This window comes from Hemitrygon akajei, chromosome 6 (genome assembly GCF_048418815.1).
Source record: "Hemitrygon akajei chromosome 6, sHemAka1.3, whole genome shotgun sequence".
NCBI lineage: Eukaryota > Metazoa > Chordata > Chondrichthyes > Myliobatiformes > Dasyatidae > Hemitrygon > Hemitrygon akajei.
The window spans coordinates 92,631,536-92,658,899 of NC_133129.1; the positions used below are offsets into that span (position 1 = coordinate 92,631,536).

Consider the following 27,364-nt stretch of genomic DNA (forward strand, 5'->3'; position numbering starts at 1 on the left):
CCCTTGGGGGTAATGTCAGCCTGGATTAAGTATTCAAGTCTCAGAGTAGGACTTGCACCATTAGGTGATTCAGAACTGTGTGTGCAATTAACCATAACAGATAGCAGTTCCAGCTACCATCATTTCACTCATTCTCAAGTACCTCAGCACATGCACATTACCTGAGTGCTTTGTTCACCAAATCTGCTACTTGAAGGGAGCTGCAAATTAAATTAATATTCTTCAAGAAAGATTTCTTCCTGGTCAGTGGAAATCCAAGTCTGGAGAAATCTTTTTATTGGAAAGGACTCTATTATTCCTACATCGACAGATTCAGTCCAGAAACTGATCTGTAAAATGTAACAAAATTCTAAAACTGCATTTACTATCCATGCCATGACTAATGCAGAATTGTTAACATCCCTCAACCCAAATGATCAAGATCTTGTCTTTTTGCCTACTATGAAAACTGAAAGTAATTATATTTTAAAACTGAACATGAGTGGGGATATGAGACAAGGATATCTTTCTGAAGAGCTATCCATCATAGGTAACCAAAATCAGGTTAATTATCACTGATATATGTCACAAAATTGAATTGAATTGAGTTTATTTCTTACATCCTTCACATACATTCGAGTAAGAATCTTTACATTATGTCTCCGTCTGAATGTGCATTTTTCGTAGAAGCAGTTAACAGTGCATGACATTAAAAAAAATCATTGCAAGTATAATAAATAGAGCCAGCCGGTGGTGTAGTGGCATCCACACCCGACTTCAAGGTGAGTGGTCCCAGGTTTGAATCTGTCCAGCTCCCTCCATCTGTGCTGGGTTGAGCATTGAGCTAGTAACCCGGCCTCATTAAAAAAAAAGTGCTAAAGACATGGTAAGGTTACTGCCTGATGCATCATTAAGCACAGAAAGGAACAACATAATAAATAAATAGTGCGGAAGAGGAATATGAGATTCCGTTCTTGGACGTTTCAGAAATTTGATGGTAGAAGGGATATTAAAACCTGGATATTATCATACTGATACAGGATAAATAAAAGTTAAACATTTCTTTAAAAAAGACTCACGTTTCTGTAGCTTTCCTGAAACCAAGCTGCCCAAAGTGTTTCAACCAAACAATAAATTGAAGTGCAAGTGTTGCAATGCATGAATGTGGCAGCTAATAACGGAATAATGACCAGATAATATTTTTCCAGTACAAAATACTGAAGGAACTCAGCAGGCAAGGCAGCATCTATGGAAAAAGAGTACAGTATTGTCAATGTTTCAGGCCCAAACCCTTCAGCAGGACTAATGCTGGGTTTCAGCCTGAAACATCGACATTACTCTTTTCTATAAATGCTGCCTGACCTGCTGAGTTCCTCCAGCATTTTGTGTGTGTCGCTTGGATCTCCAGCAGATTTTCTCGTTTGTGAATATTTTTCCAATGGTGTTGGAGAAATACAGTCCAAAACCGGACAGAAATCTCACCTGCCCTTCTGAGAGGATTACCCATGTTGCTCTGGCAATGTAGTGTAATGTCTCGCCTGAAAGATGGCTCAAGGACACAACATTCTCTTTTCATTCCCATGTAGTGAAATAGTATCAGCTGGTGTCATTCTTCAACTGGCTCTTCCAGAGTTGGCTGTATTCTGAGAGACATTTTGACTCCATAACCACAGGGGTGTAGAAGCTGGTCAAAAATGGAACAATTTGTAGGTAAACTGTTTAAAGGGTGTAAGGTTCAGTGATATCTAAATATGAGGTGAGAAATGTACAACCACAAAAAAGCCATTTCAGTTCAGAAACCCAGTACGAATTTATTCTGTTTTTTTTTACATCTCAAACTATGTACACTTGTCTTATTTTAACCACCCGCCCCCTCCCCTTATTACATCCACAAAAAGAATGCAAAGCTTGAAAGACTTGTGAAAAGGCAGTATTCACAGAGCTCCCCAACCTGGAAAATAATATCTTGTGTTTAGCAGAGGGAGGTTTAAATTTTACTCTGTAGTCAGGCTTCCAACCAAAAGTACAAGTTATTTATACGGTAAGCAAAGTATCTACAAAGCTCGGGATTATGCACAACAATTAAAAAAAGTACATTACACCCATACCCCACCCAACCCACCTCCCAACAACAGATATTGGTTGTAAAATCAAATGAAACAATTGTGCAAATAAGTCATCCAACTTGCAATAACTCTTCCAATGTCCCTCCCTGCCCAAGCCAAAAAATATACCTCCTTCATCTGCCTACATTCCTGGATGTTCTCCAGAAAGCAATACGTGGCATTGCGCAAAAGAAAAAACCTCGACATGGTTTAAAATATACACATCTACACTGAGAAGAGTGCAGAATTAATTTAGCTTATGCAATAAGTGGTGCTTCATATCTGGACCAGTACAGCCTAGGCTGAATAAGATAGCTCATGGCTTTATAGTCATACAATCTTCGTTCCTTTCAATAGCAGCCAAACACAAATGGGCACAAATGAGTAAGTGTTGCAGTGAAGCTTACCCCGAAATGAGCATTGCTGACTGCCATGGCCTGGGGAAGGGGAGTACGCTTTTAAAAAAAAAATAAAAAATAAAACCACACTGGAGCCAGGAGTCAATGCAATGCTCTGGAGTCCAACCATTGCAGCAATTGATGCATTTGTCCTATGCTTATCTTTCCATCACTCTTGGTGGATTTCAATCCTATTGACCACATTGCTATCATCAGGATTAAATTAAACCACACTTGAGACCTAGGAACATTAACCAAGGCCACACGTTTCTCAACCATGACCAGAAAAAGCACATTCATCTGAAGAACACCCACCAGTACAAATACCTATTTTGCAATCTCAACTCTGGGGCACAGGTGGAAGAAAGGGCCTCAAGCTTTGTTACACTGCCATGGTGGATGAAGGTGGAGTCATTTGAAGGAACCAATTCAGAACATACCACACCACAATTAGAAGTAAACCAGCTTGGTGGCAGCAGTGAACTCTTTCACAGGGAAGATCACGTTTTGCAAATTGCAACCAACCAGTCTACCCAGGAGAACTTTATATTAAAAAAAAGTATACAAGATGATTGCTGGGAGAAATGGACAGTAAAAAAATACCTTTAGTGGGTTTGAAGTCACTGACTGTTACTGACTCACTGTGCCCAACCCACTTGGAAAAGAATATTGTGCGTATTTTCCTGAATTTGGAAGTAGTGCTAGCCTGCTTGTCAAAAGATACCATTTGAATGCTAACCTACATGTTAGGTGGGTAGAAGGTAAGTAAACTTATGAATAGTGTGCATACTCCAACCAGGTTACCACTTACAACAATTACTGGCTTTGGATGCAGGGAGTGTGGGGAACAGGAGATTTTCATGGGGATAAATTCAAATACAGGGTACCTTGGTAAAGGACAAGTTGTGCCTTCTGGCTGCATCTAATGCTACAGTCCTTTCTTAATTTCTTAATTTTGTGTGTATATTTCCCCCAACATATGCGATTAAGGAAGTGCTGACCTGTGAATAAGCACACAATTAAAAACACTGTTTACAAACTGGATTCTCAAAAGTGCAACTCAGACTTAATGCAGCACAGCCCATTCAATAAAAAAAAGCGCCTCTAACTTCTGCCAATTTAAACAAATTTAGCCTTAAAAAGAAACAATCCAATTAACTTACTTTAGGGCAATTACGAGGATAACATTTTTTCCCCAAAATGCTTGGGTTTTTTAAAAAAAAACAGAATCAGTAATCTCAAAGCAGGCACAATGTAGTTTATAAGCTTTCAATTAGAAAAGGAAAATACCATCATGTACAACAAAACTCACTTTCCCTCCTTGCATCCACTGCAGGAATTAACCAATGCACGGGTGCACCACTGGTGTATTGAGTGGGGTGGGCATAAAACTGATGACACCAGGGTTTAAAGCTGCTGCCTCTGTTTGCTGTAGGGAAAGTGGACACACATATGTGGGTGACACAGTAACCAGTTGCACATTTACTTTCCTCATGCCCATTTCCTATTTTAAACAGTGCTCTGGAGTGTGTTTGCTAGTTGAATGCATTTAATGAAGGGATGGGGGGGAAATGAGAGACAAAGCTTTGAGAGAGATGCAAACAGCCTTTTCACGCCAACAAATTCTGAGATGCACTCACTCGAGTTGTGAAAGTACACTTGAGGTCTGTTAATACTGAAATGGTCTTTACATTTACACTCAATTACATTATAACCATGGTTACCACAATGAGTAAATGACGTGCAATCAATTCCAAACCACTGTGTCCAACCCAGGTTCCCTTCTCTGGTACTGCAAACAAACTCTCTGCAGGTCCCATTCCAATATCCCACAAACATCTTGATTCAAACATCCATAAATCTGGAAAGCAGACATGCAATCATATCTAATCCCACTTCCAGATCCACTGGATGCCATATACCAGAAGCCACTGGGGCAGAATGGATAATTCTAGCAGGAACTGTTGACCTTGGTCTGGGGGGGGAACTGAAGAAATGTACTGCTGCCTTAGCCAGGAGGCACCAGAGTTTGCAACCTGGGATAATTCTGCACTGTAAAGCTCTGTGCCCAGCTGATGTAGCTTTCAAATCAAACCTGAACCCCTGTTCCTTTTGTTGTCTCTCCTCAAAGGTTTTTTTTAAAAAATATACTCTACAAACACTTATTGATTTTACTCTGTCTTGTCACAAGTCAACTAGACATCGCTGTGGTTCCAATCTTCCCAAAGAGTCACCTGTGAAGCATGCACACTTTTTCACCCAGACTTTCTGGATGCTAATTTGTGGTTTGCTTCATTTCTTAAAGCTTTAAGACAAGTTGTGGTTTGATAAAACAAAGAATTTTTTAAAAAACACATGCATTATCAGTGGGAGCCATTCCACCAGAGTCCAAATACAAAGCAGCTGACTTTCAAAGATGCACTTCAGTCCTACCACTCTAGATCTATTCCGAAAGGGAACAGAAGTTTATATTTGGGAAAAAAAAATACACACACACACACAAACAGACCAAAGTACAACTATCCTCTTAAACAAAAAGACACAAGACTGAAATGGTCCCACATGAATAGTGGTAATTATAGCGTACAGCCCTTGCACAGCTGTTAAGTCACCTCAGTGGACTAAGGTGGGGGGGAGGGGTGGGGTGATGAAAAAAACTAGTTCTTTGTAGCGGTTTGCCGCTGTCTTGCAACCTTTTGAAGAACAAAGCGAACTGGAGGGCTGGTCTCTCTCCATTCCTCTTTTTTCCGATTCGTCAGCCGCCATCCGTTTCCGGGTGCATTGCAGTCCACGTGGCTGACAAGACAGCATGAGTTCTGCGTTACTGCCGGTGAGCTTGGATTCCTGGGTTAACAAGTACTTAACCTAGGAAAGGGGTGGGGAAAATAGCTTCTTTTAAAAAATAAAAAACAAAAAAAGCTGTCAACGCAGCAGTCCACTTGAACTACTCTGTCCAAGTATGTATTTATTGTCTTTTTTTATACATTCCTTGTATAAAGCACCACGTAAATGCTGAAAATCCACTCTTGCGCAGTGCTGTCCGGGTTAGTCCAATGTAGCTCGGTGCTTTATGTGCAACCAAAGTAAAACTGAGTAAGTGGCCTCCTGATCCTCTCTCTTTGCCTTTTTTTTGTTTAAAAAGGGACCTAAACACTCAAAAATCACATTGTCCAAACTATAGCACACCATAAGTTCCAGTTCTGGATTCAGTCTTTTAAGTGCATTTCTTCAGGTTCCACATCCTTTCAAAGAAAAAAAACAACTTTTTTTTTTAAAAACAGTAACAGTGTTTTGCAGATATATTTCCAAAAAAAAAGGAACTTTATATTCAAGAAAACCTCCAGTTTCAGTCTATGTACAATGTCTGATAAAGTGCATGGTTATTAAGGTGCTTCATCCAATGAAGAGTAGAAGTACCCAGAGGGTTCACAAAACAAAAATTAAGTGAATTTTCACACTTCTTGCCAGCACAGGGAGCGGAGATCCTGGATTCATCACTGCGGATGCCTACCATGAAGCATGTTCCAGGTACGGTCAATAAGGAGTCAAAGGCAGCTTTTAGGAACTTAAAAAAAAACCTTGTTTAAAAATCATCCATCGTCTCTATTTCTCCCATATTCAGTCGCTCTGATGATGCGTTCACAGAGAAGCCTGTTGTGTTTAAAAAAAAAGGACACATATTAAACGGGATATTTTCCAGATACAAATTAGCGAGGTCCCCGAGCTCTAAATGCTACGCCCCTAGCTTAAATGCAAAATCACAGTTGGATACAGCAATAATGATACTGGGCATTATGATCCAGATGCCTGTGAGAAAGGAGTGAGTATTTTCTACATCAAATGAAGTAAATCACTCCTTCTGAAGAACGAGTCAGTAAGCCATTCAGGATCTGAAGGGATTTCCTCCTGCCAGCCCCCAAAGAGTTAATAGGATTTGGAATGCTTTCAACCAATTCCATAAATCACACAAAAATACCAGTGGACAGGGTCTTGCAAAGATGAATTTAAATGTTATAAAGAAAATTTTGGGATAATACACTATGTGTCTTTCAAACAGCCAATGAAGACATGGCAGGAAAGATATAGTAAACTACTATGATGATGTTCAATATTAATCAAGAGAGCTCAGATTTAAGAGCGGCAGTTTAGGAATCTAATTTCAAATTAATAACTATAAAAATATTATTAAAATACCAAGTAGCTGCCAGAGTGTTGTGAAAAGACAATGGGCTCAAAGTTTCAATGGAAGAAAGAGCCTGCAGTCCTTACCTAGTCTGGCTTATATGACACGTCCCCAGATAACTCTCAAAGGCCCTTTGATAAAACTTGAAGTAACAAGTCTCTAAAGAAATTGGCAACATTGCACCACAACTGCAGTTGTTCACGGTGCCAGCTCAGGACAAAACTACCAACATCTGTACAAAAAATACGCACATCCTGGAAGGGGCAATGGGAGGTGAGAGGCAAAGAGGGGTTGATAAGCGAAGGCAGAAAAACAGAAGCAATGGGACTGGCTTTCACAAAGAAACAAAAGCTCATAATAATATTTGGGGATTATATGGCACTTGAATTGAGGCCTTTCCTCAGCCAGGTGTCATTTTCCATACAGCCCATAACAAATCTGTAAATTGAGAGGAAGGGAATGTTTCATGGAATAACCACTGAACAAGCGAGCAGACATAGGAGGAGAAACTGTCACAGACTAAGACATAAGAGGAGGATTAGACCATTTGGCTCATCGAGCCTGCTCCGCCATTCAATCATAGCTGATCCATTTTACCCCCCCCCCCCCCCCAACACTCCTTGTAACCTTTGATGCCATGGCCAATCAAAAACCGATCAACCTCCACCCTAAATGTGACCTGGCCTCCACAGCTGCCTACGGTAACAGATTCCATAAATTCACCGTCTGGCTAAAGAAATTTCTCCGCATCTGTTTTAAAGGTACGTCCTTCTATCCTGAAGCTGTACCCTCTTGTCCTAGACTTCCTACCAATGGAAACATTCTTTCCACATTTACTCTGCCTAGGCCTTTCAACATTCAAAATGTTTCAATGAAATCCAGCCCCCCCCATCCTTCTAAATTCCAACAAGTACAGACCCAAGTCCATCAATTTTTCCCATATGATGAGCCTTTCATTCCCAGAATCAGCCTTATGAACCTCTTCTGAACCCTCTCCAAGGCCAGCGCATCTTTTCTTAGATGAAGAACCCAAAACTGTTCACAATGCTCAAGGCGAGGCCTTACCAGTGCCTTATAAAGCTTCAGGGTCACATCCCTGCTCTTGCATTCTAGACCTCTTGAAATGAATGCTTATGTTGCATTTGCCATACTCACCACTGACTCAACCTGCAAGTTAACCTTTACAGTGTTCTGGACAAGGACTCCCAAGTCTCCTTCCATCTCAAGTTTTTGGATTTTCTCCACGTTTAGAAAATAGTCTGCACATTTATTTCTTCTACTAAAGTGGATGACCATGCATTTTCCAACACCGTATTTCGTTTGCCACTTCCTTGCCCATTCTCCCAATTTGTATGTCCTTCCGCAGCCTTCCTGTTTCCTCAACACTACATGCTCCTTTACCAATCTTCCTATCATCTATAAACTTGGCAACAAAGCCAATCATCTAAATCATTGAGATACAGCATAAAAAGCAGTCCCAACACCGACCACTGCAGAACACCACCAGTCACTAGCAGCCAACCAGAAAAGGATCCTTTTATTCCCACTTGCTGCCTCCTACCCATCAGCCAAAGCTCTAACCATGCTAGTAACTTCCCTGTAAATACCATGGGCTCTTAACTTCTTAAACAGCCTCATGGGTGGCACCTTGTCAAAGGCCTTCTGAAAATCCAAGTATACAACATTCACTTTATCTATCCTACTTGTAATCTTCTCAAATAATTACAGCAGTTTGTCAGGCAAGATTTTCCCCTAAGGAAACATGCTGACTTTGTTCTTCGTCCAGTGTCACCAAGTTCTTCATAACCTCAGCCTTAACAATCGACTGCAACATCTTCCCAACCACTGAGGTTAGGCTAACTGATCTATAATTTCCTTTCCGTGGCCTCCCTCTGGAACCATGCCACAGTCCAATGAGTCTTGAGTCCAATGGGCCAATTGGCCCGTCAAGTCTGCTCTGCTATTCCATCATGGCTGATATATTATCCCTCTCAACCCCATTCTCCTGCCTTCTCCCTGTAACCATTGACAACCTTACTAATCAAGAACCATTCAATTCCACTTTAAACAAATCCAATGACTTGGCCTCCATAGCCATCACAGACTTGGCCTCCTCATCTCTGTTCTAAAGAAACTCCCTACTATTCTGAGGCTATTCCTTCTGGTCCTAGACTTCTATCGGGAAGTCTCAATGTCCACTTTATCTAGGCCTTTCAATATTCGGTAGGTTTCAATAAGATTCCCCTTCCCCACGCCATTCTTCTAAACACCAGTGCATACAGGCCCAGAGCTGACAAATACTTCTCATGAATTAAATAACATACACAAAATGCTGGAGGAACTCAGCAAGTCAGGCAGCATCTATGGAAAAGAGTACAGTCAATGTTTCGGGCAGAGGCCCTTTAGCAGGACTGGATAAAAGGAGATGACTAAGAGTTAGAAGGCGGGTGGAGGGTTGGGGGAAATAAGGTGATAGGTAAATTTGGGAGGGGAGAGGAGTGAAGTAAAGAGCTGGGAAGTTGTTTGGTGAAACAGATATAGGACTGGAGAAGGGGAAATGTAAGCCGACAGAAGGCCATGGAAGAAAGAAAAGAGGCAGGGGGTCACCAGAGGGAGACAATAGGCAGGCAAGGAGATAAGATGAGACGGAAAAGGATGGAGAATGGTGAGGAGATGTGAGGGAAGATTACCGGAAATTCAAGAAATCAATGTTCATCCCATCAAGTTGGAGGTCACCCAGATGGAATACAAGGTATTGCTCCTCCAACCTGAGTGTGGCCTCATCATGACAGTAGAGGAGGCCATGGATGGACATGCTGGAATAGGAATGGGAAGTGGAATTAAAATGGGTGGCCACTGGGAGATCCCGCTTTTTCTGGTGGATGGAGCGTAGGTGCTCGGCAAAGTGGTCTCACAATCTACATTGGGTCTCACACCAGGAACACTGGATACAGTAGCTGACCCCAAAAGATTCACAGGGGAAGTGTTGCCTCACCCTGAAGGATTGTTTGGGGTCTTGAATGGTAGTGAGGGAGGAGGTATAGGGGCATGTGTGACAATTACTCCGCTTGCAAGGGTAAGTGCCGGGAGGGAGATCAGTGGGGAGGGACGAATGGACCAGGCTGTCATGAAGGCAGCGATTCCTACAGAAATCAGGAAGTGAGGGTGAGGGACAGATGTACTTGGTGGTGGGATCCCACTGGAGATAGTGGCAGTTACGGAGAATTATATGCTGAATGTTAACGCTGGTAGGGTGGTAGGTGAGGACAAGAGGAACTCTATCCCTGTGGGGTGAAGGGAGAATGAGATGAGGGTAGATGTGTCCAAAATGGAAAAGATGCGGTTGAGGACAGCGTTGATGGTGGAGGGAAGGAAGCCCCTTTCTTTGAAGGAGGAATTGATAGAACGGGATGGCATTTTTGCAAGTGACAGGGTGGGAAGAGGAAATTAAGCCTTTAATTCCCAAGATCATTCTTGAGTACCTGCTTTGGACCCTCTAAACTACAATAAACTGAAGACAGAGGAGACCTTGCACGTTCCAATAATTCCACAAAAATAACAATGGTGTTAAAATGCAGTGCGACTCACCCAGGATACTAGGATCAGCCCTCACCATCTTTTGCTTTTTTTTCTTTTTCCCAGCTTGGGAGCTCTCATAAGATGACTGCTGTGCGCTATTATGATTAGCCTGGAACAGTGACTGTAAGCCGTTTGAACCGAGCCCCCAGATGGAGTCCTGAACATAAAGAGAAGCCATTACACAATTAATCTACCATAATGTTCGAAGAGGCAATCTGGCTCACCAGCCGGGCAGAAGTCAGACAGCAAATGTCTGTAGTGTTTCTGGGCTGAGAGTGGTTCAGAGAAGGAAAACTAGTTACTGTTCTAACTGCTGAATCTCACACCCTCCCCCAACTGCAACATCTCCAACCAGAAAGTGTACCTCAAGATGTATTGACTTGGCTTCAGAACATCCCTTATGTTGCCTCCTTGTAAAAATACTCAAGGAACACGTGCTCACATGGAACCACAATCCAGAGCCTTCAGTAGAGAAGTAAAGAGGTGAGTGGGCCATGGATGAGGAATCAGTGAAAATTCCTATCCAATACAAAATATCACTTGCAGGACCCAGAAGCAAAACTCAACTGAACAGTAACAAGGCAAATGGACTAGCCTCACCCCATTCCCCAATTTCAATTTATAGAAATAGTATTGAATCCAATTTCCATTATAGAAACAGTATCACTTTAAGTGGCAAAATCTCTATTGTGCCACCCTAAGTCCTTAAAAACCATCTGCAACTTCTCTTTAACACTTCGTCCTTGCACATTCCAATCTGGTGGGCAGTTTTGTTTCTGCCTAGAATTTGTGAATTAGCTCTAGGGTATCTCTTTCAAGTTCTTCTTTGAATAGGGATTAGTGCCTGTAGTGATTTCGAAACATAAGAGCAGTATTAGGCCATTCAACCTCTCGAGTCTGCTCTGCCACTTCATCACAGCTGACTTCTTATCCCTCTCAACTCCATTCTCCTGCCTTCTCTCTGTAACTATCAAACTCTGCTTTAAATATGTCCACAGACTTGGCCTCCACAGCCGTCTGTGTCAATGAATTTCTGGTTCTATTCATTTCTGTTCTAGTCCTCTCAACATGAATCCTGCACGCAACTCAAAGCATTTCGTGGGAGAGATGGAAAAGGTGGAAGAGAAAGTAGTAAGGATTGTAAGCTGGAAAGTTGTTGAGAAGAGAGCCAAAACAAAAGAACACAAAGGTGGAATGGTATAGTAATGGGACCCAGACTGGAGATGGGATGGCTACTACATCAGTGCAATTGGAACAGCAGTAACTTCCTTTCCACTACCATTTTAGCATGTGAGCCATACAATCTTGATAAAAGCACACCTGCTGCAGTTCCAGTTTTCTTACTTAAAGGGAGGAAGTAGCAGATTTATTGGATTAGTTCCAGGGTTGGTGGATTAGCCACTTAAGGGGTTTGAGAGAGACTGGAAATGCGCTATCTAGATTTAAGATGAATCACCATTATCTTCCAACAGCTCCAAAAGGCCAGATGCAGGGAGGGTACTTCTGTTGAAAGTCTATAACCAAGGGCCACAGTCTTAGCATAAGTGATGGACCATTTAAGAGTGAAACAAGGAGAAATTTCTTCACATAGACGCTGTTGAATCTTTAGAATTCTTTACGCAGTTTAATCAGATATTTCTTCAAAACGGACTGGTATGTATCAAATAAAGGAATTATAGGAAAAAGGCATGGATTATACCTTGGTGCTTCTGTTGCAATGTTCTTAACCTTTGGTGAACAACCATTTCACTACTGCTCTTATGGTGCGAAAGGAACCAGGAAAGTTCTATACTGACCTGTAATCTGTCAGGCTGCAGAGAGAGATTCCCAGTGAGGCCCAAAAGCTCCTTCGTTAACTAGGAAGAAAAAGGAAAAACGAAATCACCAAGAACTGGACCCACATACAAAATGAATCAAGAACACTGATTTTGAGAAAAGACACATTTTCTATTGGTTGGTAAAGTTGTGATATAAATACATACAGAGGGGAAACTTCCTCTTCTGCATTCAATTGCAGCTTACATCCTTACATTCTTAAATGGTCAAGGAACATGGCTTATGCTATTATGGTTATTTGTGGCTGAAACTTATGAATTGCACAGTTCACTGTCTCACAAAGTCAGAAAAAGGCCATCAGAAAGTCCTTCAATATCAAGGTAATTTGTCATAGTGACTTACTTGGTCAGGGTGCACATTACAGCTGCCTTTGAATGAGGACATCAGTAATTTACAGCCAACCAATGGTCAAGTACTTTCCTTTCAGCTCCCCAAACCATCCCATACCAAAGAGTCAGATAAATTCAAAGGTAAGCTGATGTCTTAGTACTTCAGTGCAGTACATGCAACTCCGGCCCCCAGAGTTCAATCTTGACCTCCAGTACTGTCTGTGCGGCATTTGCACATTCTTCCTGTGGCTACATGGGTTCCACCAGATATTCTGGTTTCCTCCCAGATCTTAAAGATTTTCAGGTTGGTGAAGTAAATGCCACAGTAAATTGCTCCAGAGGCAGAATCTAAGGGTGGGGACCCATAGGAAAGTGAGGAGAATAAAACAGGTGTAAAAGTGAGTGCATGAAGGTTGACATGGACTTGGTGGGCCAAAGGGCCTGTATCCATGCTGTACCTCTGAGACACTATTGGAAAGGTAATTACTTACACTATACCATTTTTTGGTTGTTATTTCGAACAAACTCGACAGGAAAGTTTATGCATGGGCACAGCAGAAATCAGGAGTAAAATCCAACCAACTCTCAAGATTGTGGTGTCAGTGCCGATTCTCCACTTCACTGGTCTTCATTCTTCTAAACCTCAGATGCTGAGTGAATAAATAATGGGGAGGGAAACAACTGGGCCTCCTAACCCCTGAAAATGTCAAGACCCCACTGCACCAATTATTTCAACTGAGATCAAACAAAAACTACCAACGCATAAAACTGACAAGTGGAAAAGCAAGCAAGCAAAGCATAGATGTATATAAGCTCACTATAGAAATAAACATATACATAGTTCTATAGTGTGATATGTAACTATATATACACACACACACGCTCGCTCACTAGTATGATCTATGGAGAGAAAAGGGTCAGCTCATGTTACAAGTCAAAGACTAGAACAGCTCTGTTCAAGATCCTGAACACTAACTCGCTCCCTCTCCACAGATAATACCTGATCTGTCAAGTAACTCTCGTATTTTGTTTTACCACAGATTCAAGAGAGAGTCAGGCCCATTAAATCCAGTCAACTAAACGAACCTGCTGCCACCATGAGCATGGATTTGAATTGCTCTGAGCAAGAGATTCAAAAAAACCTTTTGAAGCATAAAGATACAATAGATAATCCTTGGTAATCCCTCATCTAAATCTGCCACTGACAGTCCCAAGCCCACAAGAGGAAGGCTGGGCATGTGGCTAACAACCCCATCCTATAAAAACACAGTGCTGCAGAAACACCAACAGAAGCTCCGAAGACCTCATCCCTGGGAGAGGAGTGATCTTTGAAGATGAGCTACATTACTTGAAAGACTGGCCCAAAGCAGATCTCTGGTGATCTGCTGTCGGTGTCCAAAGCCTGAGTAGGGGTGACGAGCTTAAGAATACTTTATCATCAACAGAAAATAAAGGTGCATTATTTATTTGAAAATGACAGCCTTTGAACACCTTTATTTATTGGTATAGAAGTTTCTGCTGTCTTGGTGGCTTAGAGAAGGAAGTTATTTGGAAGTCCTGACGAAGGGTCTCGGCCCAAAACATCAACAGCGCTTCTCCCTATAGATGCTGCCTGGCCTGCTACGTTCCACCAGCATTTTGTGTGTGTTGCTTGAAGTTATTTGGAGATATTTTAAGGTCTTTTAAGGAATTAAACTGGACAAAGATCTTGCTTCCTGAATACTTTTAGGTGTATCTAATGGATATTGGGCTGCTGATCATGAAAATCACCACAAAATTTCCCTATCACACACCATTTTTAAAAAATTGCCTATATTTTTTATTTCAATTCATAATTCAAGTCAATTACTTATGCCAAGATTAAGGAAGTAATTTATGTTGGTCCACAAATCAAACAAGTCAATGACAATCAAGGATGTTGTTGAAAACTTTTGCAGGAGCTACAGAACACCAATCTATGTGCAGCTGGTTGACAACATGCTTCAAGCATACAAAACTATGAAGCGCAACATGATACTGTTATGACCTCGGCCCCCTCCTTTGTGAGAATCGCAAGAGCCCTAGTCAAGGGGGGGGGTCAACTGACCCAAGAGAGAGAGAGAGACGTGCGGAAGACCACGTTCTCCCGAGAAGCAGAATAAAGGCGACATTGACTATTGTCTCATGGAGACCACGTGAAAAGCCCTCGGGCAAAGTGGGCTGGTTGAGAGAGAGATCGCATCACCTGCAACCTGATTGACGCCTGCGATCCCGTGAAGAAGTATAAAGGAGGGTCTGAGGGGGGGACAACCCTCAGACGCACCAAGGAGACACCAAGGAAGCACGATACCGATTCCCGTGGGAGCGGGAAGCCATTTTGAAGGAAGCCACGTGCGTTAGATTCCAAATTTTGAATCTGTGGCTAGAACCAACGGAAGACCGCTTTTAAATAACAACGGGGAAGCCTGCTCCCCTGATTCCAAGGATTTGCTCTGTAAAGACAACGGGCAAGTGTTTATCCTTTCTCAACCATCTCTCTCTCTCTCCACAACGTGAAACCCCAGCGGTTCCCAAAAGGGAAAAGCCTGCAAACTTCTGAGTGACTCTTTATATTTCAATTGGACTCAGTATTATCCCCTAGACAACTATAGAGCTTATTTCTGATTGATTATTATTACACCGGTGTTTTAGATTGAGTTTTGACGATGTATATGATCTGAATGTTTTGTATTAACCATACGCTTGTGCCCCTTTTTGAATAAAACGTTTGAAAATAGTAGCATCCGACTCAGCTGATCCCGCTATCTTTGCTGGTAAGTTACCTGGTTACGAGGTTACGTAACAATACTAAAGATTCATTTTCTGCATTCCCAGTTAGACTACTTCTCTGCAAATCTTGGTGCCGTCAGTGATAAGCATAGTGAGAGGTTTCACCAGGACTTTGTGGTCATGGAGAAAGAGTATCAGGACAATGGAATCCACCAACGTTGGCTGATTATTGTTGGAGACTTGAGAAGACTCGTACACAGAGTGCAAACGAAAAACATAATTTTTTTTTTTACCTTAGTTAAATTATTGCATCAGTACCATTATGCAATTAAACACATTATATTCAATAAAGGTTAATTTCCCATTCCTCCAAATTCTTCTGTAATACAAGTAGTCTGAAATTATATTTGTGTTTAGCTTCAGTGGTCTATCTTAAAACAAAAAACAACTCTGAGGAAGCAACACTTACAAGTTTGACCAATGTAATTTTAAATTAATTCACATTTAGGATTATTGATTAAAATATCCAGCACGTTGATATTATCTCCCCCTAAAGAGTGGTGGTGAAGATTCGTGAATCTGTAATCTGTGTGGTGAAAGCAATCCTGCGGTGCTACTAGCAATGAGTATCAAGATTCTGACAGTGGAGAAGTGGTTTGTCTACACTACCATGGTGTGTCACTTGGAAACAAATATATTTCTGTGCATCCACTGCCAATATCAAGCCTGGGAGACGTTATGAAGCAGCTCTGGTGAGTTACTGTGGATCACTGGACAGAGCTCATGGTGATTGGTCTGTCAGTGGTGTTCAGCTGCTGGTGAAGGCTATTTTACTCTGACTGATGCTAAACTTAATGCAGCTGCAGCTGCCCTCATTCAGGGAAATATGGGCAATTTCTTGATTTCTGCCTTATGAAATTGCAAAGGTGGTTGCGTTTCTGGACCAAGTAACCACCTTGGATGGATTGGGCTTATTTTGACCCAGTTCCAGCATTCAAATCCCATTTAAATGTAGAGTCTCACACAAGCTGCAGCAGAGAGTAGTGGGTTCAGCCCAATACATCATAGGCACATTTCCCCCCCACCCCCCACCACCACTGGTAGCATTTACAAGAGGAACTACCTCAAGAAGGTGACACCCAAGTACCTCTACCATCTGGGCTGTGCCATCTTCTCATAGCTACCATCAGGCAGGAACTACAGAAGCCTGAAGTCCCACACCACCAAGTTCAAGAACAGCTGCTTCCTTTCAACCATTCCACTGAACCAAAAAGCACAACCATCTGTGTACCTATCCAAACTTCGCTGAAACACTGAAATAGAGCTCCAACGCACCACTTATGCTGGTAACTCAACTCTACGTTCTCAAAACCTTGAATGAAAAAGTTTCCCTTCATGATCCCCTTAAACATTTCACCGTTCACTCTTAACCCATGACCTCCAGTTGTAGTCCCAGCCCCCAATTTTGTATACCTCTATCAAATCTCCTCTTAATCTTCTACATTCCAAGGAGTTAAGTCCTAACCTATTTAATCTTTCCTGATAACTCAGGTCCTCCAGTCCCAGCAACATCCTTGTAAATTTGTACATCCATGTAAAATATGATATGATATGTGATGCCGAAGTCACAATAATCTTATTATCAAACTATGTACAGTATACATCACCATACACTACTTTGAATAATCAAGCATTGGAAGTAAGGTTTTCATTGCATCTGTGCATACATGCACTTGTGCATGAGGGTAATTCCAATATCAGCTGTTCTTCTCATTAATGCACGATTAGGGTTGCAGCAGTATTTCTGTAGAATCTACTTGTGTACTTATTCTATGCTAACCCAAGCCACTTGGGTATAAGTAATAATTTGTTAATGCCATCAACTCAGTTAAGAAAACAAAAGTATGCTGGATAGATTACCGTGACAGACTTGTAGCCCAAACCTGACAACCACAGCAAACAGGTGGAGTCGAGGGGAGTGTTAACTGTAGGCTTCTTGATAATTCTGAGCATGTACACTGACACCAGGGTGTCTTGGGAAACCATTAAAATGTTCTACGTTCTTGTAATATGCATCAGATGAGGATTCAAGGAATGATGTCATTTCAACAAGGAATGGATAACCAGTCCAAGAGTATCCCATCAAAAGTTTATGGCATGGAAGGGGAAAGTAGTTTCAATATAACAAGAACATTAATTATAAGTCAACTCAGTGGATTTATGTACATTGATATTTGCGCCATTGTGATCATAAAGCCGTAGGCTCAGGGATACAGCATGGAACCAAGCTCTTTGGCCCATCAAGTCTGGACCATCACACAGCTTTGTTTAAAATAATACACATGAATCCTATCCTAACCCCACACCCCCTCTCAAATCTACTACTTATCCACGCACTAGGGCAATTTACAGTGTTCTGTTAATCAACCAGTACATCTTTGGGATTTGGGAGGGAACTAGAGTACGTGGAGGAAACCCATGTGGCTACAGGGAAAACGTGCTAAATCCACACAGACAGCATCATAGGTCAGGATTAAACCAACCCTCCAGACCTGTGATGCAGCAGCTCTACTAGCTGCACCACAATGCTGCCCTAGCATCCTCATTACAAGTGTGTGCAAAGCCTTTCACATTCATCTGTACACTACCTGTTGCTGCTGCTGCTGCCTTTGCTGATTGGCCTTCTGTTTGGCACGACGTTCCAGGAACTGCTTGGCAAACTCTTTGGCCTCAGGGGTGTCACCCAGGTATGCACGAATGTAATCATGCACCTCGTATGGCGATTCCACTTCTTTAAGGAAGGACACAAACGTAGGAACTACAACAAAGCCAGGCAATGAAGTCAGAAGTAGACCAATACAATTACTGAATTAAGGTATTTTGGCTTGATGTTTTTTTTTTTAAAAATGAAAGTTTCCTCTTTCTAGGCTGAAAAACTCTGATCTAAACATCCCCACCCCCAGTGGCAACTTTATGTGGGAATGGAATAGTAACACAAGCCAGTCCCTGAATGCAATCAAAACTAGTTAAGCTCACCTCACTCAGACCAGCTAGAAGCAGAAAATCTAGTATTCAGAGGTTGCTTAGAGGCATACGAACTTTTGCTTTATGAAAGGCTTAGGATTTTTTTTTGATCCAGGGACTGATGGTCTCAAACACAAGGGTGCAAACCAGTCTTTCCGATGTTAATAAATATTTTTTTCCTCCTGAATTAAATACATGCATCATGGCCTTAAATACATGCCCTTTGAGAAGGTCGCAATTATAGAGTCAAGGAAAACCTGGTGGAATAATCCAAGGAAAAATGTTTCCTCATCAATGCCAATCCCTTGATTACTGTGCAATCATTAGCTAGAATTCCATATTATCCTACCCAAGGTCTTTCAGAGGACACAAAACATTACTTCTTGTAGGTTGCATAGAGATAATGGGATTGATCTATTACTTTGATATCTGTAGCAGCAAAACTGCAGGAGTCTACCAGTGCTGGAAATAGCAAGCATGCACAAATACTTATGATAAGCAAATATATTTGACAAAGTTTTATGATGTTCTAATTAGTGGAAGAGATAAAAGGAAACTAGAGGGTGTGCAGTATTTGGTTTTTTAGAAAGCCTTAAAATAAATGCCACATGAGCAGTTGCAAATGAGAACACAGGATTCCAGGCAATATACCAACGTTAATAGATAGAAAACCAACTGCAGGAGAAATGAGTCAACTTGAGGTTCAAAGGCTGTGACCTGTAGGATTGCTGGGGCTCTAGCAGCTCACATTCAAAACAAAATGATTTGGATAAGGGGATCAAGTTCCATATATCATTCATTCACTTATGGGGTCTTGTTTCACTGATGTCTGTGAAGAGTAAGAATTTCAGGTTGTATACTGTATACAGTCTCTTAATATTAAAGGAATTGAAATGAAATCTTCCATGTAGGTACAAGCAAGCAATTAGGAAGGCAAACAATTCACTAATCAAAATTGAAGGAGGATTTGAATACAAGAGTAAAGACACGTTATGTAGGGCCTGGTGGAATCCTGTGTGGAACAATGCGGTACCAAGGGAAGGAGATACATACAACAAAGGTTCATCAAACTGACCACTGGCATTGGAATACTCACCAATAAGATTAAGTAGACTGACCTATATTGTTGAGAGTTTAGGAGAACAAACTGATCTCATTGAAATATACAAAAACCATGTGTGGCTTAATAGGATAAATGCAGAGGCATTTCCCCTTGATTAGGAGAGAAAAAACCAGGAGTGCCTAAAACCAGGGGTTATTGTTTCAAATTAATGGGGGTGGGGGTGGATTGGTGATTATTCATGATTGAAGCAAGGAGAAATTTCTTCAACCAGAGGACAATTACTCAACTATTCTTCCACAAGAGATTTGAAAAAAGCTTAGTCACAGAGTAGTTCAAGATAAACTGATAAGATTCTTTGATACCATGGGAAACAAGGAATTAATGCAGAAATAAAAAATCAGTTGCAATCTTAGTGAAAGGCAACAGGCATACTCTTGCTTCTTCATGTGTTCTTATATGGAGGCAAGCATGGAATATGCTGCAAATGGGTTCAAATCCAATTCTCCCATTACACTATCTTATTGGTGAAGTTGTGTAGGGTAAATGTAGGTTACCCATTCTTCGAAGTAATCTAATAAGATACCAGGGAAACAATCTTTGCTACCTAGTATGTACGTTCATTTGTCAGTAAAAAGCCAACTATGTCCACAGGTCACAAAACAGTTCCTCAATTAAGGGATGCAATAAAATGGTAAAATCTGATGGAGCAGTCTCAACATCTTGTTAAGCTCCATAGAATCTCAAATGGGATTAGACTGAAGAAGCAACTCAAATGACACACACCATCCAGGTTGTTGGCTGTGTTGAGGACATGCAACATTTGTTCACACCACTGTGTGAAGCCATCTTGAGTTTTGCTCATTCCCTGGAAGAGCTTCAGTAACTTTTCCTCGTCTTCAGTCTTCTTCTTGCTTGGTCGGGTGGGAATTCCATATGAGTCACTGCACAAGATAATAAACAAAATCAGAATTTAAAGTTCAAAATAAAGCGTGACGGTTGGATTTAAAAAAATAACTTCTTCTTGAATAAGAAGGGTCATACGTGACTGAAATTTTGATCAACACTTTTGGCACCTTAATCTACTTTGGAAGAGCAACTTGCAGATGGCACTCAAAATAACCCTTGCTAGAAAGAACTGCTTATCAACTTGACTCACCAGTGTAAAGCAACAGTGCAGCAGATCATAGAAACATATAGGAAGTACTGAGCAGCTTTGTTTGGACTCTCACTGCAACCACCTTTCCCTAGCTCTTGCAGGCACTAACACTGGGGCCTGTCATCTGCCCCGATGGGATCCCACCCAGAATGTCAAATATTGTTGGCAGAATACCAGATGGTGATGTGACAAGAATGAGATATACCAGCTAATTGAGTGCAGTCGTATCACCAACCTTGCACTCAAAATTATTAAGACCAAGAAGCTGATTGTGGACTTCAGAAAGGTAGAACAAGGGAACACAAACCAATCCTCAGAGGGTTTGTAAGTGGAAACAGTGAGCAACTTCAAGCTCCTGGGTGTCAACATCTCTGAGTATCTAACCTGATGCCAACATACTGATGCAGCCATAAAGGCAAGACAGTGGCTATATTTCATTAGTTTGAGATTTGTTTTGTCACCCAAAACACTCAAAAACCTCTACAGATGTACTGTGGAGAGCGTTCTGACTGACTGCATCAATGTCTAGTATTGGGGGTAGTGGTGAGGGGGGGGGGTTTGGCTACTGCACTGGTTCGAAGCAAGCTGCAGAAAATTGTAAAATTAATCAGCTCCATCATTGGTACTAGCCTCCGTAGTATTCAAGACATTGTCAAGAAGCAATGCCTCAGGAAGGTAGCATCCATCATTAAGGATCCCCACTACCCAGGAGATGCCCCCTTCTCATTGTTACCATCAGGAAGAAAGATACAGAAGCTTGAAGGTACACACTCAGCAATTCAGGAACATGTTCTTCTCCTCTGCCATCCGATTTCTAAATGGACATTGAACCCATGAACACTACCTTACTTTTCAAAATTTATTTCTAATTTGCACTTATTTTATTTAATACATATATATTTACAGTAATTCTTTTTCCTATATTTATTATGTATTGCATTCTGTACTGCTGCCACAAAGTTAACAAATTACCTATATGCCAGTAATATTAAACGAGATTCTGATACCATTTCAGATGACAGCAATCGTTTCAGACCTTTGGAACTGGGCAAAAATATCTCAACTAACAAAGCCTCTTAAAAACCTTTATTAGTTCACTACTAGATGCTGGAAATTGCTTTTCATTTGGCTTCATTTTTGTTACTTTTAGTGGATGTGGGTGTGGGGAGTAAGTCTTCTCTTCCTCATAGTTCTATTAAACTGAGGAAGTCAGTCTGCACATCAAGTCTGTGCTGGCTTCTGGTACATTCATATCAGATCCATTTCCCATTTACTTCCTTAAAAATCTATTCTCTTTCACGTGCACATCAACTTCACCCTTCCCACTGTCCTGTCACCCACACTTTTCAACACAATCTTATAAACAAATGCTCTACCATGCAAAACAGAAATCTGCACTGGTCCCTGTGTAGGAATTACTCGCTTATTATGACTTTAGGAGTAAATTTACAGCAACCAATTGCTTGAAATATATGAAAGAAAAACCGAGCAACCCACAGAAACACATACAGCCACAGGGAGAACACGTAAACACCACACAGCACCTGATATTAGGACGAACACAAGATGCCAGAGCTATGTGGCAGCAACGCTGTGTTATCACTGGTTAAACCCTGACAGTACCCCCAGACACCCCAAGACTTTTAATTCTAAGTGCAATGCTATTACAACTCTGTGCATCACAGTTCAATTCTGGAGCCATCTGTAAGGAGTATGTATGTTTCTCCCCCGGACTATGTGGGTTTCTGCCAAGTGCTCTGGTTTGCTCCCAAAGTCCAAAAGATGCACTGGTTAGTAGGTTAATTGGTCATTGTAAATTGTCCTGTGATTAGGTTAGTATTAAATAGTGTTAAGTGGTTTGCTGGGTGGTGTTGCTACACACACACACACACACACACGAAGGTCTTGGATTAAGGTTTAGTACAGTAATGAATTAAAAGTCAGACTGTACAATGATCATTTTCCTGTACACTGGATGTCCAACAGAAACTATTTCAGGGTACAAAGAAAAAATCTTCACTTCTTAAAAATATATAGAAATTAATTTTTGTAGTTTTATTACAGATTGTTACAGATTTTTGGGTTTAGGACAAAATACATTTAGCAACTGGCTTTGGCTACCAGTGTTCACATCTGAAAATGTTTTGTGCATTTAAATTTGAGTGCAGCTCTGAACAATGGGTTCTTAAAAGCTGTGAATCCCAGTCCAGACAATACTGATTAAAATTTATTTGGATGTCTGTAGTAGGGAATTGAATAAGGTGTGAAGGATGAATGTAGTGTCAAAAAAAAGCATTGTCTATACATTGTAAATACGGAGTTGTCCTTTGATGTTTGGCACATAAAATATCGAGCCCCATGTTGGGCCAGTGAGACCTTTCCACCAAAAGCATCTCCATGTGATGTCTGCTATACCTTGCTTTGCCAAATAAAGAAGCTGCTTTGCATCTACCAGTAATTTTCTCCAGTGATTTAATTCACGCAACAACATTTGGTGTCAGAAGTGGGATACTTTCATGATCCATCATGTGGCCAGCAACCTTAGTAGTCTAAACGGGTATTTTTAAAAATTAGCACTCACACTTGGATCTGTTCAGGTCAGTGGTGCACAGGAGCACAAGCTATCACGAACACGGACAGCTGAACTGGTAGACATGTGTGCGTGCATGTGTGTTTATGTAAGAGAGGAAACTTTCACGGTTTGGGACGTTGGGGGGGAGGGAACCATGTCTACTTGTTCGAGGAGCATACACATTTTGCAGGCATGATGCAAAGGAATAGAGCAGGCATCATGAGTTCAGGTGCTCAAAAGTGGCAGATTGCAGAGCACATAATCTACTGTTTAACAAAATTTATATATCTTGCATAGTGTGGAGATATTTCAGGGAGAGGTTTTACCCAGAGATAACTGTTAGGATGGCACCTATCGAGGTCAGGCAACGTCAGGTCGAGAACCCTGATGATCTGAGCCAGCCCGTAAATCTGATTATAAGCCCTTCACCCCCGAGAAGAAAGAGCATTTTGACAGAGTTGCCCTCACTTAAAGTCACATATGGGAATTCAGAATTCCGGCGCAAGCTCAAGGAAATGGTTGAATTTCACCAGATGCACCCTAAAGATATACCGTAGATTCCGGACTACAGAGCGCACCTGATTAAAAGCCGCTGGCTCTAATTTTAGAAATAAAATCAATTTTTTAATTGTAAAGGCCGCACCGGATTTTAGGCCGCACCGCTACTTTTAAATATACATACGTATCGGTAACACAAATTACGTTGCATATACTTTTTTACTGAACAGCACGAACAACATTCCAATATCTCCTAGCGACTGGTAAAAATATATATACTGCAGCCTACCAGGAAAAGTTATTGATCGCCTTTAACTTAAAAGCAGCGTTTTCGCTCGGGTCTGATGAGCTCGCGTAACGCGATCGGGTCTAATCGAGTCTGATGTGCTCGGGTCTGATGCGCTCGCGTAACGCGATCGGGTCTAATCGGGTCTGATGCGCTCGCGTAACGCGATCGGGTCTGACGCGCTCGGGTCTGATGCGCTCGCGTAACACGATCGGGTCTAATCGGGTCTGACGCGCTCGGGTCTGATGCGCTCGCGTAACGCGATCGGGTCTATTCGGGTCTGATGCGCTCGGGTCTGACGCGCTCGGGTAATGCCCCCACCTTCCCGTATATATCCCACAAGACGCGGCGAAACCGGGTGTGACGTCATAGTATCCCGGGATGTAGTACAGAAAACAAATATAGTTAAAACACTTCTAACTTTAACTAACAAATGAATTACTAAGCGAAAATATTATAAACTAAGTAACTGCCATAAAGGCAGCACAATGCTTTTCTTCGAGTGTTTTCCATGTTGATGAGGGTGAGTACAAATGACTGATTTACAATAATTTAATTGTGAAAGTGCGCTTGATTTATCGTACAATTTCATTGGACCTCTGTGAACTACTCATCAATTTTATTGGTCTACTGTTACGAGGCAAAATGTTTACGAGGCGGCATGAAAAAAAAACATGTATTAGCCGCTCTGGATTAAAGGCCGCAGAGTTCAAAGCTGTTCAAAATGTGGGAAAAAAGTAGCGGCTTATAATCCAGAATCTACGGTACATGTGTTGGTAAAAGCAAAGTGCCCAAAGAATATGTGGGATAGGATGGCCCAGGGACTGCAGGGTGGTACCTGGGCAACTACTGGAAATGCCAGCAATAGAGCAATTGCTCTTTTAAAGGGGAAGTGGGGCAGCGACAGGGGGAGAAGGTGAGAGTAAGTGGGAAACGATAACGATAACTGATGAAACAGCCATGGATTATGCAGAACATAAATATTGAGAAACAAGGAGTATTCTGGGTTGGATAATCCACGGAGGGATGACCACATCTTCCTGTAAATGAAAGAAGGACTGAGATCAGCCCACCAGGAAGATTTAGATTTAGGCATAACGGTGGGGTTGACCTACTCTGCGATAGTTTTGTAGGCCAGTGAGATAGACTGAAGAAAGTGCAAGAGAAATCATAAAGTAGCTGTAGTGTATGCAGCTGTTGTGATGTCCCAGTGTTTATTTTGTTTGCTGATCGCCAGAGCACGAAGCAAGGAATCGCTGGAATTGATGTGGGAGGGTTAAGGAGTTGATATGCTGCAGGTGCAGCCTGGCCTGCTGGGACATGGATGGAGGCAGTGTCCAAAAAAACCTGAAAGGAAAACATATGAATGACAGCATACACACAATCTTTCACCTCATCGGTGCCCAGTCTAACCAATCTGACTGTCGATCAGATTATAGAGCTAGTAAAGATGTCTCCAAGGTCAGAAAAAGATATGGCAGTGGTGTCCACTGCCAGTGCTGGTGACCCGCTGATATACACAACAACATTGTTAGGGGACGGCAATGCAATATGTTAATAGAAACAAGTGCATCAGTATCCATAACTGACCTACCCTTGCCAACACCAGACAGGCTATTTCTATTATGGGTGTAGGAGGGGAAACAGTGAAAACAGAAAGAAGAGAATAGCAAATACTTGAAATTGACGAAGTGCAGCTTCCAATGTATTTCTGGGCACGTTCAAATATTGAGAATACTATCCTTGGAATAGACATCCAAAGGGAAACAGGGGCCATTATATATTCAGGAAGGGAGAAATACAAGTCATCTCTCAGTATCTGCGGGGGATTGGTTCCAGGACCCCCCGAGGATACCAAAATCCGCGGATGCTCGTCCCCTATATAAAATGGCATAGTATTTGCATATAACCTACACACATCCTCCCGTATACTTTAAATCATCTCTAGATTACTTATAATACCTAATACAATGTAAATGCTATGTAAATAATTGTTATATTGTATTGTTTAAGGAATAATGACAAGTGTGTACATGTTCAGTACAGATGCAACCATCTTAGCTCTTCTGGGAATGCTGATGCTGCCTTGGGATCAGTCGATGCTGATTCTTCAGTGATCTTTAACAGGAAAGACATGGGTTGATGTATTACCAGGAATCCTGATGAGATTACGAGCAACCCCAAACTGCACGCTGGGCTTCAGCCCCTACGAATTATTGATAGGACGAGCAATGCAACTCCTTATGGGATAACTACAGGTAGTGGGGAGCCTGGGACCTGCAGGAATAGAATGACATAGTATGTGAAAGGCCTCTGTAACCAACTTCAACTGTTCAAGGACCAAGTAAAACAGCAACACATTGCTCATCAGAGAAATCTGGAGGAAAAGGAGCTAGTCATCCCCACAGCCGGGCGACCAGCAATGGTGAGGATGTTGCCTAAATTGCAGGGTTCTGCTTAAGATGCACAGAACCACAGATGATACTAATGCCCACTTCTTTAGATACCTTCAAATTAGACATTTCATTAATCCTTTATTATCCAATTTTCCTGCGATGCCCAAGAAAAACGTGGATCTGTTTCTTTCTATTAATCCATTGGGCAAAGGCTTAGTATCTTTTATTCGGGATAAATTAGTGACCCTAAGGTGTGCCCTCTTTGATAAAATTATTTAATCAAAGGAGCAAGATTTAAACATTCCTTTATCTGATGCAGTTTGGGACTCAATTCTCAAGTCAGTTAATTCAACCTCTCTATGTGCTGGCCACTGCCTTTTACACTTTAACTCTGTACAAAGGGCTCACATGCCCAAATCTAAATTGTCCCCATTTTACCCTGACATTAGTCCTGTTTGTGGCAAGTGTAAAGGTGGCGAGGCTTCTCTTATCCATATGTACTGGGCCTGTCCTAGTCTAGAGAGAGGTTTTTTAACATTATCCCATATTCTTAATTGCCACTTAGAACCTAATCCTTTGATTGCTCTTTTTGGTACCTTGGGTGAGGCAGATATACATTTGAATCTGACTAAATGGCGAACATTATCTTTTGCCTAGACACTTAATTCTTTTTAGGTGCAGAGATGCTGCCCCACCCACCCATACTCAATGGCTTAATGATATTATGTCCTGTTTAGACCTTGAAAAAATTCACTACTCACTTCTCAACTCAGACATAAAGTTTCACAAGGTGTGGGGACCTTTTCTTGAATACTTTCACAACTCCTCTGTAGATTAAGTCTATTTTCTTTAACCCCTTCCTTTCAGCTTTTTTTTCTTTTCTTTGGTAGGAGGCATTATTATTCTTTGTTTTTATTTATTTTTACAGTTTTGGGAGTTTGAATGTAACGATTAATATTTTTTACATCTTGTAATGGTTGGCCTGGAGTGTCCCCCCCCCCCCCCATGTGGGGGGGGGGGAGGAGAAGAGAAGAAGAGGATACTAACTTTATATGATTTTATTTTGGGTGCTTTTTCCTCACTGTTTTGACCTATAATTGTTATGTTTATTTTACACTGTATTAATCTTCATTTTGCTGTTGGGTTTTTGCTGTAGTAGCTGTAGAAATGCATTAAAAAATCAATAAAAAAAAGCCAAGACAGCAGGTTCCA

At 41.4% G+C, this 27,364-nt stretch overlaps 1 protein-coding gene across 6 annotated transcripts in view; it reads right to left on the bottom strand.

Moving 5' to 3' along the window:
- Nucleotides 1-1,764: 1,764 nt before the first annotated feature.
- Nucleotides 1,765-27,364, bottom strand: part of LOC140729277 (GRB10-interacting GYF protein 2-like) — a 149,352-nt gene continuing 123,752 nt past the window's right edge. For 5 of the 6 annotated variants that reach the window (XM_073048874.1, XM_073048873.1, XM_073048872.1 and 2 more), the window contains 5 exons: nucleotides 20,028-20,185; nucleotides 17,806-17,975; nucleotides 12,041-12,100; nucleotides 10,254-10,401; nucleotides 1,765-6,133 (listed from right to left, as the gene is read on the bottom strand). In XM_073048874.1, coding sequence (XP_072904975.1) covers nucleotides 6,066-6,133; nucleotides 10,254-10,401; nucleotides 12,041-12,100; nucleotides 17,806-17,975; nucleotides 20,028-20,185 — 604 coding nt within the window. In that variant the 3' untranslated portion in view covers nucleotides 1,765-6,065. The remainder of the gene's footprint in view (nucleotides 6,134-10,253; nucleotides 10,402-12,040; nucleotides 12,101-17,805; nucleotides 17,976-20,027; nucleotides 20,186-27,364) is intronic. The other variant, XM_073048875.1, reaches the window with a different exon arrangement.